Below are 15,520 nucleotides of genomic sequence, written 5' to 3'. Positions count from 1 at the left end.
AGAATTTCATTATGCCGATTAACTCCAGGAAACAACTTCCAGAAGCTTTTATCTTTTCTGTGGTTATAATATTTCCAAAATTATCTCTTTCACATACATTTTCCACAAGTTTGGGGGAGCTTGATTAAATTTTAAAATTGGCAAACTGCTCCATATATATATATAGCACAATATTTAAATAGTTGGATCCCATTTAGATCATGGCTTTGAATGCTGAATTTTTTTCCTTTTAATATGGAAACAAATGTATAATATGGTCATATGTTATGAGCTACCTCCTCAGTCCAACTTTTTCCTACCCTCCTGAAAAATAATAAATATGTGTACTTTGGGCTATAAAATTTTAAAAACAATTTTGATTTTATTATCATTGTTGTTACCATATGTGTTCAGTAATCATTTCCCCAGAATTTTATTGGCTTAGTTCATTCTTTATTTCATTCCCTAAACGCCTATTTCAAATCCTTTATAAGTCCTGGTTATTAGAAATAAGTTTCAAAGAATACATCAAAACCAAGATCAAACAGTCTTAATAGCACTCTGGTATATTTCAATACCAAGATTAAAAGTCACAGAAGTACATGGATAGCCTCTTGGTATTTGACAAATAGAATGAAAAACAAAGTTGGATTTTTAGTGGCATGCTACAATTAAGACCAATGCTTCTAGCAAATTTCAGAGATATAAAATCAGAAAAACATTTTCCCTTAAGCAAATTTGGTGATATAGCTATTAATCAATATTGTTAATCACACTGATAGGTTAAATTTTATATGCTTTAAATGTTACTTGCAAATCTCTAAGTACTTTGAGGATTACAGATGATAACTTATGATAAGTTACTATCTAAATTTAACCGGTGACTTTTGCTTTGTGTATATCTACTGGGTATTTGGTTTGTTCCTTTCTATTTTTCAGTTAATAGAGATCATTTTTCACTTAAAAAATATCAAGTGAATTATCCTATGATTCTTTTAACTTCTGTTTGCTTAGAAATAGTCACTGCTCAAATTATCTCTATATATAATTATTTTTCTGGGTTATCTTCAAAATTAGCAAAATCTGAGGGTGTTTTTTTTTTATGTTTCTTCAAATAATCAAAGATTTACAACTCATTCCCCATTTGCTCAAGCCCGGCTGATGCCATCACAAGCCACACTCCCAAATCTCACCTTTGGCTCTTGCCCTAAACCACCCCATTATATTTACCATCAATCACTGTCAAACCCAGTGAAACCTCTGAAACAGGTCTCAAATCTGACTTCTCCTCTCCATTTCCACTATCATTAAGTTTAAGTTCTCTCTACTGTCACCCGATCCACGGTCCCCAACTGCTATCCCTACCTCCAAAATTCTCCAAATTCTAGCACATTAAGCATATTATGGCAAAAGTATCTCCCCAATGCATATCTGAGCTTGTAAATAGATAGACCTAGAATATCTCCTGAGCAACTAATGACTCTGGAAGAGGTTCTCAAATTTGCCAGGCCAGCAGATCATCACGAGCTGGTTGAACAGGAGATTCCAACGTTACTTCAGGAAAGTCTAATTCGAATGAACTGAAGAGAGGCCTGGGCATCTGCTTTCTTGAAAGGCCTCTCAGATAACTCTCACAATGGCTGGAATTGCAACCACAGTTCTAGAGGATTAAGTCAAAGCTCCTCCATAATCTGATCTCACCTAAAGCTCTGGCCTCACCTACAGTAAGTTCCTCCCCAGCCACCAACAGGTCAGTCACCCTTCATCATGATCTGGGATTCTCCCTGTGGTCTGGTCCTTCTGGAGGGAAGACTATCCCACCTGCCAGACTCCTTATATATCTCCAAGGCCCAATAGGTAGAGCCACTCGCAGTGCACCCTTTTCACCCACAAGGTTCCATCATGCTCCTTCACTCTTGATGTTTCCAGGGCCCTGAACTCAGGCCTCCCTGGGAGAATTTAATTGTTTGTGTTGACCCACCCACTAGTCCAGGAATCAGCAAACTTTTCTTTAAGGGTCTGAGAGCAAAGATTTCACCTTTGTGGTCTCACTGGCAAGTACTCATCTCTGCAGCTAAAGCAGCCATAGGTAAGGTACAAATAAATAGGTGTGGCTGTGTTCCAATAAAACTTTATTTATAAAGACAGGAGGCCAACTTGGGCCTTAGCTTGCCAACCCTTGTGCCAGGCTATCAAGTCTTCAACTTTGTTTTCCCAATTCCTAAGATACTTTCTGACATAAAGTAGGCTCAAAAAACATTTGACGAATAAAGAGTCATGAAAGAAGAACAAATGAACTACTAAAATCTGAAGGATGCCACGTGGGACCCCCAAGGAGAAAAGCTCTCAACTCAAATATTGTATCTCGCATTTAACACTCAAAGTAAAGAGTAAGATTTATTTTGATCACACTCTTGTGTTGATTCATTCATGTAATGTGGAAAATGGAAGACTATAGATTTAACTACATAAATGACTAGAGCTGGGCTTATCAGCTCTCTAGCTCCAGCAGGGAAGGAAGGGCTGAGATTATTTTGTTTTCACAACAGCAAAAGGAACATGGTTAGAAGTCTTTCCCACAAGAGTGTCTATAGACCACCTGTTTGTTAGAAGCTCACACTCTAGGACCCCCTTCTAGCACTGAATCAGAGGGGATGGGACTAGGAAGCAGAGAAAGCTGAATTTTGAATGAATGCCCCTGATGATACTTACTTAGGTACACTGTTTGGCAAATACTGCACAAAATTTAACAAAGCCAGAAGAAAAAGAGTGGGCTTTTTAACACAGATTAATCAAATGGGCCTATTGGAAGAAAGGGGAGAACCATGGGAGGAGGAGAAAGATAAGTAGAGAGAATCTTAAGAGAAAAACACACACCAATGAATCGAGTGCCAACACGGAGAAGGAAATGACAGAGAGAAAATATTTAAACCATAAAGTATAGGTTTAAAGCACTTCCAGGTGGGCAGGGGTGAAAATGCAGACCAAGAATGAAAAGCCCCGCCCTTCTTTTCATCACCAGCTGCTTTTCCTAAGTTGTAATTAATGTAAACACAACATAAACATCCCTGCTACCTGGGATTTCTTTGCACGATGGTGTTCTGCTGCTTTTTGGATTCACTCCTAATTGCTGATTTCATTCTATTCAGCAGGAGTTTCCTTTAATGTACACACTTTACTAAAATACAGCCCCTGGGAAATAGAAGTTGTGGCTACTAGAGGCAGAAATCTCATAAAAATCTCCAGTTTCCTTTTAATTACCTGCTGCTTCCAACAAATTAGTCCTAAGCTAAAACTTTAAAATGAAAAGAGGAATTATAACCACCAAAAAGAGAGAATTATATTAGTCATTAAAAAAAAAATGACTTCTCTATGAATCTAAAATATAGAGTCCTTTGTTTAGAACCAGTGACAAAGCCATCTTGAAAGAAGGAACTCGTTCAAATTAAATAGAAGCCTGCCCATTCATTCCATGTCATCTTATGGGAATAGACGCTTTGAATACTTAAAGCAAATACAGCCCCAGCACAACAGAAGTAATTTATCTTTCCTTTTTATCTTTCGTTTGGTAGATTCAAACCATGAGCAAAACAAATGGTTCAAATTAATACCAAAAAAAAAATGTTTTTTCAAAACCACTTTGTTGTGACAGTTAAGGAATACCAAGCTCAGCCTTGTAAGCACTCAGGTTTTAGTTTTAGTTTTAGTTTTAGTTTTAGGTAATCAACACGCTGCCTATAAATCTACACTATTTGTACCAACATATATACAGAAATACCTTCCAATACATGGAAATAATCCATTGATTACTAAGTAAGTTCTATGCGAGATGCACTGTGGACTGGAACGCACATCAGGTCAGGTGTGCAAGGAGACTCCCTTTTTCTTGATATCCTTATAATGCTCCCATTTTGTGATGCAATTTTAATAAAATTAAAAATTTCCAATGATAAAAATCATTATATTTTTCATCAATTATGATGATTACCTGACCCAAGTTTTGGGTGCACGGGCTTCCATTCCGCCACTTCAGTAAGAAGCAAGTGGTTGGGTCTCCTGGACTCCCAGGGGACTGTGTGAGAGCTTACAGGTGAGTGCAAGCCTTTCTATGCCCTTCAATTTATATGTTTATCTGACACTGACCTTGTCAGAGATAATGAAGATACCCAGAAATGAAGTTATACGAACAAAGTAACTCAAAAAACAAACAAGAAAAGCTGAAATCAACCCCTATTATCTTTGATGAGAATCTCTTTTCCTTACTGCTGTATGGTTTTATGCTTTATTAAAATATGGATGATTTGTGAACTCCCTGCACTGTGTGCATCCTAAGCTAGTCACCTTTTGGAATAATATTTAAATTCAGCACAGGATCTCCTGCCATCTTTACAATGAACCTAAAACACTAAAGATCATCAGATTCATTTGGAGAACTGAATCACCCTCCCGTACATTTGGTGTTACAATTCTAAATGCAGGAAACTTACATTTGTGTCAACTTTGTGATCTATTAGTACTATGATTATTTCCATAATTATCTATTCAAATATCTCTAAACTACAGCATATTCTTTCATTCTGTTTGTTTTATCTACATATCATGGGAGCTGCTTTTAGTAGATTTTTGGACAAAATATATAAAAATCAGTCAGAAAATATTATCCCATAATATAAACCACTAGAATCAAATACAGCAGGGCAATAACTAAAAAGATTAACTGTGATTATTTCTGAACTTGTTTTTTCTTTATGCTTTACTGTATTTTCCATATTTTCTACAATAAAAATGCCTGAGTCACATAATTTAAAACACCATTATTAATTTTTAAAAAGGCTTGGGTAAACAGGCTATGAATGCAATGCTTTTAAAATATTATGAAAGATAATGTGCTCCTTGAAAATGGTAGAGTTAGAGATCCTTCCAGAAATGTATGAGTTCAGATGCAAGGACCTTCTGTCATTACACAACCCAAATCGCCTAAGGAAAGGGTTTTGTTTTGCTGCACAATGAAATTCTTTTGGCAAAGAGCACACAGAATCTTGAACTGAGTTTAATTTCAGAAAGATAAAGTGTGACTGGTATAAAGTGAAGCCATCCAATAAACAATTTTACAATGCCTAGTGCTAATAAATAAAAAACAAAAACTCTCATTGTATTTTTTTTATCCATCATATATTTAAATCATTACAGATTTCTACAATATACACCTGCTACCTAAACTTTTTTTGTTAGGTTAAAGCCCTCCCAAACAGGAATCTGAGGGCTGGATTATTTTTAGTTTTAAAATTGGCTCCCTCTCCTTCCCAAACATTCTGAGCCTAATCCCACCAAGTCTTCTAGGTAAGATTCCTATTCTTACTCAGTGATATCGGCCAAAATATATATGCACATGTATGCCAAACCCCATAGATAGCCACAGAGCTCCCCACCGCTGCGTGCTTACTGGGTGCCTGTTATTGTGACAATCACTTTTCATGGGTTATTTCATTTAATCCTCACAACAGCTGAAAGGAATAGAAATAATTATATCAATTTTAAAGATGAGAAAATTAGACTCTGAAATGGACTCAAGGTCACACAGCTAAGCAAGCCCAGGCTACCCTTTCTTTTGTTTATGGAGTGTCTACAGTGTGCCATGCACTGTGCTAGAATAGAAAATACAGCCCATTCCCTAGGATTGCTTATCTGACATTCACATTTAATTGGACTTTTATGTGCTAAGTCTGGACATCCTATTGCTGCTGGTCACCATGCCATACTGCATACTAGGCTGACTCAGTGACTAGTCCAGTCCCCCCTGGTGTGGCTGGGCTGTGGCGGTGGTGAGAAGAGGTAGATGAAGACTTCCAGGAACACTAGCATGGATGTTCCTCAGGGCACTAGGAGGAAGGTATTTCCCAGGAACTGTTTCTAGCCTAGAGGGACTGTGAGATATCTGTTGTAAGTTCCATTTTGCTCAGTGGCTTCTCACATTCATTAGGACATTATGTGCCATTGACCAAATGCCAGCCACTGGCAAAGTATACGCACACATGTGGTGCAACCTGTACAATCTCCAGAATTGATGGAGTGTCTTTTGAGTCAAGCTCACAAGGAAACCTTTTCTAAAGTTCTTTGGAGCTGCATGAGGGATTTTGAGCCCGCTGAAGTCATAATTGCACCTACTGTCCCAGAGCGGGGCCTGTTTTCCTCGTGGCTAAGGGAAAGAGCTCATCTTCCATACGGTTAGTTTTGAGGCTTAGGGGCTGCCACTCACTTGTGTCCTTGCCAAAATGTAGGTATCTACAATGAATCTGCTTCAACCTATACCCTTTTCCCTTATGTTTCCTCCAGGTGCAGAGGGGTGACATACAAATCAAATCCTGGAAATATATACATTGAAACAACAGACATCTCTGAGTTTTTACCAAGATGAGAAATTGCTATATTCTAGAGAAACACAAGACAGACACATCCTCTTTCCATTGGTAAGTCACTATCTGATCATAAGGGGTGGAGGACACTGGACAAGAAATAATGCCTTAAGTGAACTAATGAAGGCAGATGGCAGATGTCATCTAACAGGAATTCTAACAAGACCACACAGAGCAAGGAATGTAACAGGTCAGGCCAGATGAAGAAGCCTTGAGCCAGATCCTTACTAAAAGTTCACCAAGTAGATAACTTGTGGTGGGTTGGACGGGTAGCTAATATTCCAGAAAAGTAACCAAATCCCAGAGGCAAGAAAGAGAACTTTTTACTTTTTGGGTAACATAAACAATTAACATGCCTGCACTAGAAGAGAATGAAAAAAAAAAAAAGTAATTTGGGACCACAAGGTGGAGAGTCTGGTGCACCACACCAAAAAGCCAAGGTTTATCCCATGGGAGTTACTGTAAGCAGATATTTAAAAAGATGACATTGGCCATGGTATGTAGAAAGGAGAGAAAATCTGGAGGCCAGCAAACCAGTTAAAAATCTCTGCAATAAAGATCTCAGGCTTCCAGTGATGGAATTCCATGGAAATCAGCATCAGAAATTCACCAGGTATTAGCATTGGGCTGGAGTAAGCAAAAGCACACCAAGTGAGCCCATCCAGTCCATATTCACTGTCTATGTACAAACATAAAGAAATGCAGGTGACATGTTCAGTGTCAGGAATTAAACCCACTTCTGTCTATTACTGTAAAGTTAGAGCCATACATCTTAATGTCTTCAAGTATTGGGTGGATGCACAAGGGTTCCTTAAGATCTGACAGCAAAAACAATAATGCTATATGTTCAATGTTTGTCTATAGCGCCCAGAACTTAAGTCAGATTTAGCTTCACTCAGGTCTACATGGGAACTGAACAACCTCTCTCACTGTGAAAGGTATGTTTTATAATCTTGTAAATTTGGGCTAAAATGATGAGCACTTCACTGTCCAAAGAACTTTGCTTCGATTCCAAAAGAGTCCAAATCTACAAATTACCTCTTTCTTCAAGCTCAATGTCATTTTTCCTAAAAGATGCTTACAGTGTTTTTTAAATACATCATCCTCAAAATACACTGACAAGACTAGATGACTTGAATGCTAGGATTATATCTGTTTTCTAAGGAAATCATGCTAAGTTTGAGGGGAAAACTCAAGATCTGTGCTGACTATCTGTGTTCTAGTGGCCTTGATGTCAAACTGGAATGTCAAATGTTGACTTAAATATAGGAACTTGTGCACCTTAAGAGATATAAAGAGTAACAACTTCCTTGAATTCCCAGTTGGCTGGTAAATGGCCTCATCATGGTCACACAAAAAAGGTAACATGGGCCAGAGTGGACATGATGGTCTCTTGATCTCTACAGTTTTACTGAGGAATCTAGTGAGAAGTTGAGAATATAGTTTCTGGAGCCTAAATGTCTGGATCTAAAACCTGGGTCCATCTATTATTAGACACAATAAACATGCCCCGAGCAACGTATTTATCCACTTCCTACCTCAATTGCCTCATTTCTAAAATATGATGTTGACCACACTTACAATACCTACCTCTCAGGATTCATGGGAGGAAAAAGTGAATGAATTCATGTTAGAACAGTCCCTGGTACATGGGGAAGGCCCAATGAACACTTGCTGTAAAAAGCAGGAGTGATCCTACTCTTAGTAGACTGCTTTATGACACTCACACTGTATTCCATCTGTAGAAGAATTATTACTTAGCACTCGTCACCTCTGGCAGAGCAGCTCACGTGTAACTAGCACAGATGTAAAATGAAGTCCGGAAATATGTGTGGTGGCAAAACGTTAGATCTCTCACCTTGCTCCTACAACAAGTTCTTTCTGTCCTGGGTCAAATGTTAACTGCGAGAAATCCACAGCATTCTTCGCTCTGAACTCCCGTAACCAGGGGCCAATTTCTAAACAGGAAAAATAAATAAATGAAAAGGTAAAAATGAATGATTTTTCTTTTGGGGACCACAGAGAGTGCACTTCAGGTAGCAAACATTACATTTCAGAGAGGATGTAAAGGTCCCCCGATGTGACCCTGGAGGGGCCACTGGAGGTTTCCATCAGGAGGTCACACAATCCACACTGAGAGTGTGTAAAGCGCAAAGGACAGCCACCCAATAAAGAGCGAGCGAGGCATCAATGCATGGCTGTGATTTACAAGCCAGATGTGCATTTTCCCACTGGCTCTGGGCTGGGCAGAAAATAACACAGCATTCACAGAAAGACCATTTCCTCTGCAACTTGACAGGAAAGAGTGGAAGACTTGGAAAAATCACCAAAGCCTGCATAGGAACAAGGACAAACACCATTTGGAGCCCCATTTGCCTTATTTCAAAGTAGACGTTCCAGATCGCTTTCCCTTGGGTTTCTACTTTGGCCCCATGATTAGACTTGTCCTTCCTACATGAGAGGTCCCCAGTTACTTCCAGGCCTCATCTGCATCTTTTTTCTAAGGGAAATCAGGAAACAGCTTCTCTCTAGAGACAGTGTTTGTTTTGGTGTGTGTGTGTGTGTGTGTGTTTTATAAGCACTGTTAAATCCTATTAAATGGCCTCCAGCCCAGAGTCCTATTCTTATAAAATGACAGTATTTGAAAAGGGCTACAATGGTGTTTCATAAGCCATTTTAGTAAATTTCATTAGCTCATTTCTGACACTGAAAAAATATACATTGATTCACCTGCCATTTGTGCCATACCTTACCATCATCCCTGACAACTAGCCATGTCATTTGATTGTCTCTTTTTTCTTGGATTAAACATTTTGAGTGGTATCACACTGACTAAATAGGCACATAGTAACTGTCAAATCAACAAAATTACTGGTTCAAGGAAAAATGTGCAGCACAGGAAAAATCTCTTTCAGCAAAAGCAGATGCTAAAAACAGATCTATTGTAGGAATATACACATGTCCTATAACATGTCCTGTAAAAATGCCTTTGTTGATGCAAATGAGATGGATTATTTTCAAGTAATAGCTTTGTGTAACCAATATGGTATTTCTCTGTTATCAGTTATTAAGGGGGAAAGTGACCAACTGGAAGTTCTATTCTGTTAAAGGAAACCAAGGTTGAGTTAAGTAGAGACTGGTATGTGGTTTTTGAAAATTTCATATATATATATAAATATATATATATATGTTGATTTTTTTTAGTACTTTATATAAATTTCTCATCTTATAAAGCAAGTCAATTGAAACAAAGTACTTATTTATAGCAAAGTATGAAAAAGGCACTGGAACTATAAAAAGTTATTAATAAACAGTCCTTCTAGGAGTTTATTAATTCAGTTAGGGAACTAGCACTAAAATATCCCTTAAACATGGTATCTATAAATGCAGGAGGTTAAAGCGTTACAAGAAGTATTCATACATAGAAACGAGAGATGATTTGGGGCTTAGGTAAAAGGAAAGATTTGAGTTAATTCCTTTCAAATGCAGTTATCTTTATTTTCATTTAAAAGAATTGAATGAGAGTGACAAAAAAAAGGATTGAGACACATATTTCAGGTTTTAAATCCTATACTGAGCAATGGTTACACTACTTCCTAAAATATTAAAATAATAAAAGAAGTCATGTGAAGAGAAGAAAATGAGTTACCAGCATATAGTTCTGTCTATATTGTTCAATTTTCCTTATTTAAATTGCTAACTAGCTTCCCCATTAAAACTGTATATTTTTATGGTTAACACTATATCCAAGTTGGGTAATCTGCATATTTGGTCCTTTTTTTATTTTCATGTGCATTCTTCCACAAGGTCTGTCTAGCTCAACTTTGTGCATCACAGGGCCTTCTATCTCACTGGATCCCAGGAGGACCTTCAGACAAAGTTTCTACCCACCCATTTGTCTAACTGGAAATATACTTGCATCAATACCTATCACCTCAACTTCTCCTGTAGGATCAGAACCATCATGCTCTGTCCTCTTTTGGATGATCAGTCCCTGTAACTTAGTTTCAATCCGTTCTCTTCCCTGGTCTTTGATCCCAACCCTAAATTACCTCTTGTATCCTCTGATTAGCCTCCACTGTTATAATGCCCCTTTCCCTCAGCCTATAAGAATATTATGCATAGTCCCCTCATTAAAATGCATATAAAATATTTTTCATCACACTCTTTTGTTATTAGAGTTTCAAACACCCAAACAAAATACATAATAAACTCCCAAGTACAGTATGTCAAAAAGAGCTACAGGTTCAGTTTTACATTTAAGTTTTACCAACTCCTGAAGAAACATATAATTCCAATTTTATATAAATTATTTCAGAGATTAGTCAAAGCTCTTATTTCTGTGGTTTTGAGGTCATTATGATCTTGATAATCTTGATACTAAGGCTAGACAAGGGCATTATGAGAAAGAAAAATTATGGCCCATCTCATTTAAGAACACAGCTAAATATTAGCATATCATACACTCATACACACACACACACACACACACACACACATTTTCATATGGGATAGGTTTAATTCAGAAAAACAAGGATGGCTCAGAAAACCTTAACATCAGAAAATCTATCCATAGAATTCACCAACACAATAACAGAATTCAATAATAACATGAAGATTTATCGATCCTGCTTTCTAAGGAATCAGAAAATGAACAGTTAGGGGCTCCAAAGAAGAACTAGGAGAGTACAGAGTCAGGACAGGAGAGAGGACTAGGGCAGGTGGTGGTGAGTAAGCTCATCAGAGGCCAAAGAAAGGCCAGGAAGAATGAGGTGATCTGAGAATGGGACACAGCAGGTGGTGAGTGAGGGAGGTATAATTTTCAATAACATTGCCTTTCTTAATACATGCTCATTTTCCCCAAGTAATGCGTTCACCTTTTCCTCCTGTCCCTCTCTTCTGATCTTACTGAATGTGATCTTGCTGAAAGAACCTATGATGAAATGGAACTTAAATATGAAAGACAATATGACCAGTGTGGAAATTAAATAGTAGCATAAAATCTGTACATTTTAATTGAATACTTTATTGTTTTTAATATTTAATAGTGATCATCCTAGCTAATCCATTCATTGCACAAATATGATTGTTAAAATATGGCCTCTGGCAGCCCTGGCTGGTGAGTTCGATCCCCAGTCAGGATGTATATGGGAGGCAACCAATTGATGTTCCTCTCTCTCCCTCTTTCTTCCTCTCTCTCAAATAAACACACATATAAATACATGTTTAAGAAAAGAAGAAAAAAAAAAAGAAAGAAATATGGCCTCTGGCATTGATTTTCTATTGCAAAATGAGCTGCAATGATTCATGTTGCCTTTTCTTACTACTATTTAAGCACCAACATAATTGCTTAGTAACATCTATCAAAAGTGTACTGATTCAATTTTTAAAAGAACCTAGTGTCACAGCTTCAAGAAAAATTGCTTTTGTAAATATACTAGAGGCCCAGTGCACAAAATTCGTACACGTGGGGGTTGTCCCTCAGCCCAGCCTGCACCCTCTCCAATCTGGGACCCCACCAGGATCGGGCCTAAACGGGCAGTTGGTCATCCCTCTCACAATCCAGGACTGCTGGCTCCCAACCGCTTGCCTGCCTCTGTCTGATTGCCCCTAACCGCTTTTGCCTGCCAGCCTGATCACCCCTAACCACTCCCCTGCCAGCCTGATCGATGCCTAACTGCTCTCCGGCCGGCCCGATTGCCCCTAACTGTCCTCCCCTGCAGGCCTGGTTGCCCCCAACTGCCCTCCGCTGCTGGCCCGGTCACCCCTAACTGCCCTCCCTGCAGGCCTGGTCCCCCCCTGCCAACCTGCCCTCCCCTGCATTCCTGGTCCCCCCCAACTGCCCTCCGCTGCTGGCCTGGTCTCTCCCAACTGCCCTCCTCTGCTGGCCCAGTCACCCCTAACTGCCCTCCCCTGGTGGCCTGGTCACCCCTAACTACCCTCCCTGCTGGCCTGATCACCCACAAATGCCCTCCCCTGCTGGCCTGGTCTCCCCCAACTGCCCTCCCCTGCAGGTCTGGGTCCCCCACAACTGCCCTCCACTGCAGGCCTGGTCCCCCCCCCAAGTGCCCTCCCATGCAGTCCTGGTCCCCCTCAACTGCCCTCCCCTGCTGACCTGGTCTTCCCCAACTGCCCTCCTCTGCCGGCCCAGTCACCCCTAACTGCCCTCCCTGCTTGCCTGATCGCCCACAACTGCCCTCCCCTGCAGGTCTGGGTCCCCCCCCCAACTGCCCTCCCTTGCTGGCCTGGTCTCTCCCAACTGCCCTCCTCTGCCAGCCTGGTAACCCCTAACTGTCCACAACTGCCCTCCCCTGCAGGCCATCTTGTGGTGGCCATCTTGTGTCCACATGGGGGCAGCCATCTTTGACCACATGGGGGCAGCCATCTTTGACCATGTGGGGGCAGCCATCTTGTGTCTTGGAGTGATGGTCAATTTGCATATTACTCTTTTATTAGATAGGATACCCAGTATTAATAAATGTGGTCCAAATAACTGGCATATATAAACTAGAGACTAGCTTCATAGATTCAAGTTAGTCACCTCCCCACAAAAGAAAGAAAGAAAGAAAGAAAGAAAGAAAGAAAAAAGAAAAAGAAAAAGAAGTAAAAGTTGCTTTTTAAAAAAGCACTCTAAATATCCAAGGTCATGATGGCTATAAGCCAAGAAAACCTTTTAGTGCTTGATAAGTAAGGATCACAGGAGATTGTGCTGATGAAGAACAGCACCTGTCCAAAACCTGACAGTCCTTCCAAAAACCAGATGGATGGCTCTGCCTGGCTGGGCAGCAGCACTGGTCACCTGAGACCCAGCAGATTGCGGGCAAACACTGAACGGAAACTTCTCTGGTGGAATAAGATCGGCTCTGAGTGGCCTGAGTTTCATTGTTTTCTCCTTCAAATTCTAGTCAATTAAGGAATCAAGTAAGTAGGGCAGCAAAACTTCTTTGGCAAACTTGAAATCCATATTGGAAACTGAGTCACAGGTCCAACTAGAAGGGGCCAAAGGAGGGTGGGGAAGCACAGAAGCACAGGTGGCAACAAAATATCACATGATCTCACTCATATGTGGAATCTAAAGATCAAAATAAATTGATGAACAAAACAGATCCAGAGACATAGAAGCAGGGAACAGACTGTCAAGTCTCAGAGGGAAGGTGGGGGTGGGTGGGTGGCTGGGAAGAGATTAACCGAAGAACTTGTATGCATATATGCTTAACCCATGTACACAGACAATAGAGTGGTGAAGGCCTGGGGAGGGGGTGGGAGCAGGTACAGGCTAGAAGGGCTCATTGGGGGGAAAAGGGGACATCTGTAATACTTTTAATAATAAAGATTTTTTTAAATAAAAAGTGAAAGTCAAGGCTTACTCTTCCCAATTCTCATGAATTTATATTTTTATTCAATCGGTATCTAACACCACACATGGAGATAATAATAAAGGTGGCGACATGATTATTGGTAAAGCGGCTAACAAAAATAGCTAACATTTAAACAGTGCATGCCATCTGCTAGGTGCTATTCTATGTATTTGACACATTTTAATTCCTGATTTCTCACACCCACTCTATTGCAGGTGAGGAAACCAAGTCTTGCCAAGGTCAACAGCTAGTAAGATTCAGCTCCTGATTTGGGAGGTGGTGTTTGTAGCCACTACACTAGACTCCTAGATGCTGTAAATCAAAACTGTACCTTCCTATGTGACACATTTTAAAAGTACGAGGAAGAAAGAAAAATGCATGACCTCTTCAGTTGGAAAGTGAGTTTATTTTCACTAGAGAAAAGTAAGATACAGATGCATAAGGTGGACTCTCCCAAAGCCAGCTACTCTGTCAACCGATAAATACAACATTTATTGTCTTTACTGTTGTTATTATTAATAGCCATAATCTACAAATCAGTTAAGCCCTACAAGAAAACACTTTCACCATCTTCACTCCTAAGATTTTATGGTCCAAGGGTCTTTATGTATGTAAAGGGGAAGAAAATTTCAATACCATCACTGATTTGGCTTTATTGGAGTGAAGAACATTCTGGAATGAAAAAGGGAAGGAGCAATGGCTGAATTTCTAAGCAGTCTAAGCATTCAGCTGTGATATGGGGGGACAGGACACTGTTCTGAAAATGCACGAGCTGGGTTCTCACCTCCTGCAGAAGGGCCCTTCTGTCGGGGGGGTCCGGTAGGGCAGGGAGAGCAAGGCAGGGTGTACTCTTGGCTGGGCATTCTGGAAATTCTCCTTGCCTGCCTTTTCCCCAGGTGCTGAAAGGAACCGTCCTATTGCAAAGATAACTATTACTCTATAGAGTTGGCCTGCATCTCCCTTCTAGGGACTTCATTTTCAGCTTCAGTGCATTACATAACCCATTTGACCAATGCACTCTGAGCTAAAATTATGATTGGAAAACAAAGGAGTGGAATTTTCAAAAGACATAAGAAGAAATGCATGCAGGACTGTGCCGGGTTAGTGGACTGCGACCAGACTGCTACCATGTTCCTTCCTCCTCCTTTCCTGTCTGCTTTTCCAGGCCTGACCCACCCACAGTCACTCACAGCAAGTCACGTGCACTTCCCACAGTGGGTGGGCAGCACCCACATGCCATGTTTCACCCCTAAAATAAGATACATCAGGCTTTCAGCTACCCGAGTCCTGTCCGAAATTCTGTGATGACAATAGATTTGTCTTGTGGAGAAAAAAAAAGGGGTTCTAGGGAAAGTAACTCCACAGGGTGATCTGATCATAAATTCCTAACAGGATAGGTCAGGTGGGTAGTCACACCCCCGGCATATAATTTGTTAGTAAAAGGTTTCTCTTTGCCTTAAGCAAGCCCTATCCATTGTTTCTGTGCATCTAGGTTAACACACCATGGAAATAAGTGTACCCACCCTCAAGGGAGCATATAATCGGGTTAACTCTCCTGTAATCCAATCCCCATTCCCGCCTTGCTTTCTCCCACCTTCATTAATCTTCCTTAAATTCCCTCCTTAATTTCAAATGCAAGAAAGAAACTGCAAAACTGTTATTTTCCTGAGCACTTGATATCTTGCTCCCTGGCAACTGTTGTGATTTTGGCTCAAATAAAATCTTATAAAAATTTTCTACAGCCCTAACTGGTTTGGCTCAGTGGATAGA

General features: G+C 40.0%; 1 protein-coding gene across 1 annotated transcript in view; it reads right to left on the bottom strand.

The window, feature by feature from the left end:
* SEMA5A (semaphorin 5A) overlaps positions 1 to 15,520 on the bottom strand; it is a 246,985-nt gene that overhangs the window by 195,189 nt on the left and 36,276 nt on the right. Inside the window, exon 2 of the mRNA XM_008151651.3 lies at positions 8,251 to 8,350. Coding sequence (XP_008149873.2) covers positions 8,251 to 8,350 — 100 coding nt within the window. The remainder of the gene's footprint in view (positions 1 to 8,250; positions 8,351 to 15,520) is intronic.

Source organism: Eptesicus fuscus, chromosome 4, assembly GCF_027574615.1.
Source record: "Eptesicus fuscus isolate TK198812 chromosome 4, DD_ASM_mEF_20220401, whole genome shotgun sequence".
In the NCBI taxonomy this organism is placed as follows: domain Eukaryota; kingdom Metazoa; phylum Chordata; class Mammalia; order Chiroptera; family Vespertilionidae; genus Eptesicus; species Eptesicus fuscus.
Note: the sequence above shows the minus strand (reverse complement) of the source record. Positions and strands in the feature narration are given on the sequence as shown.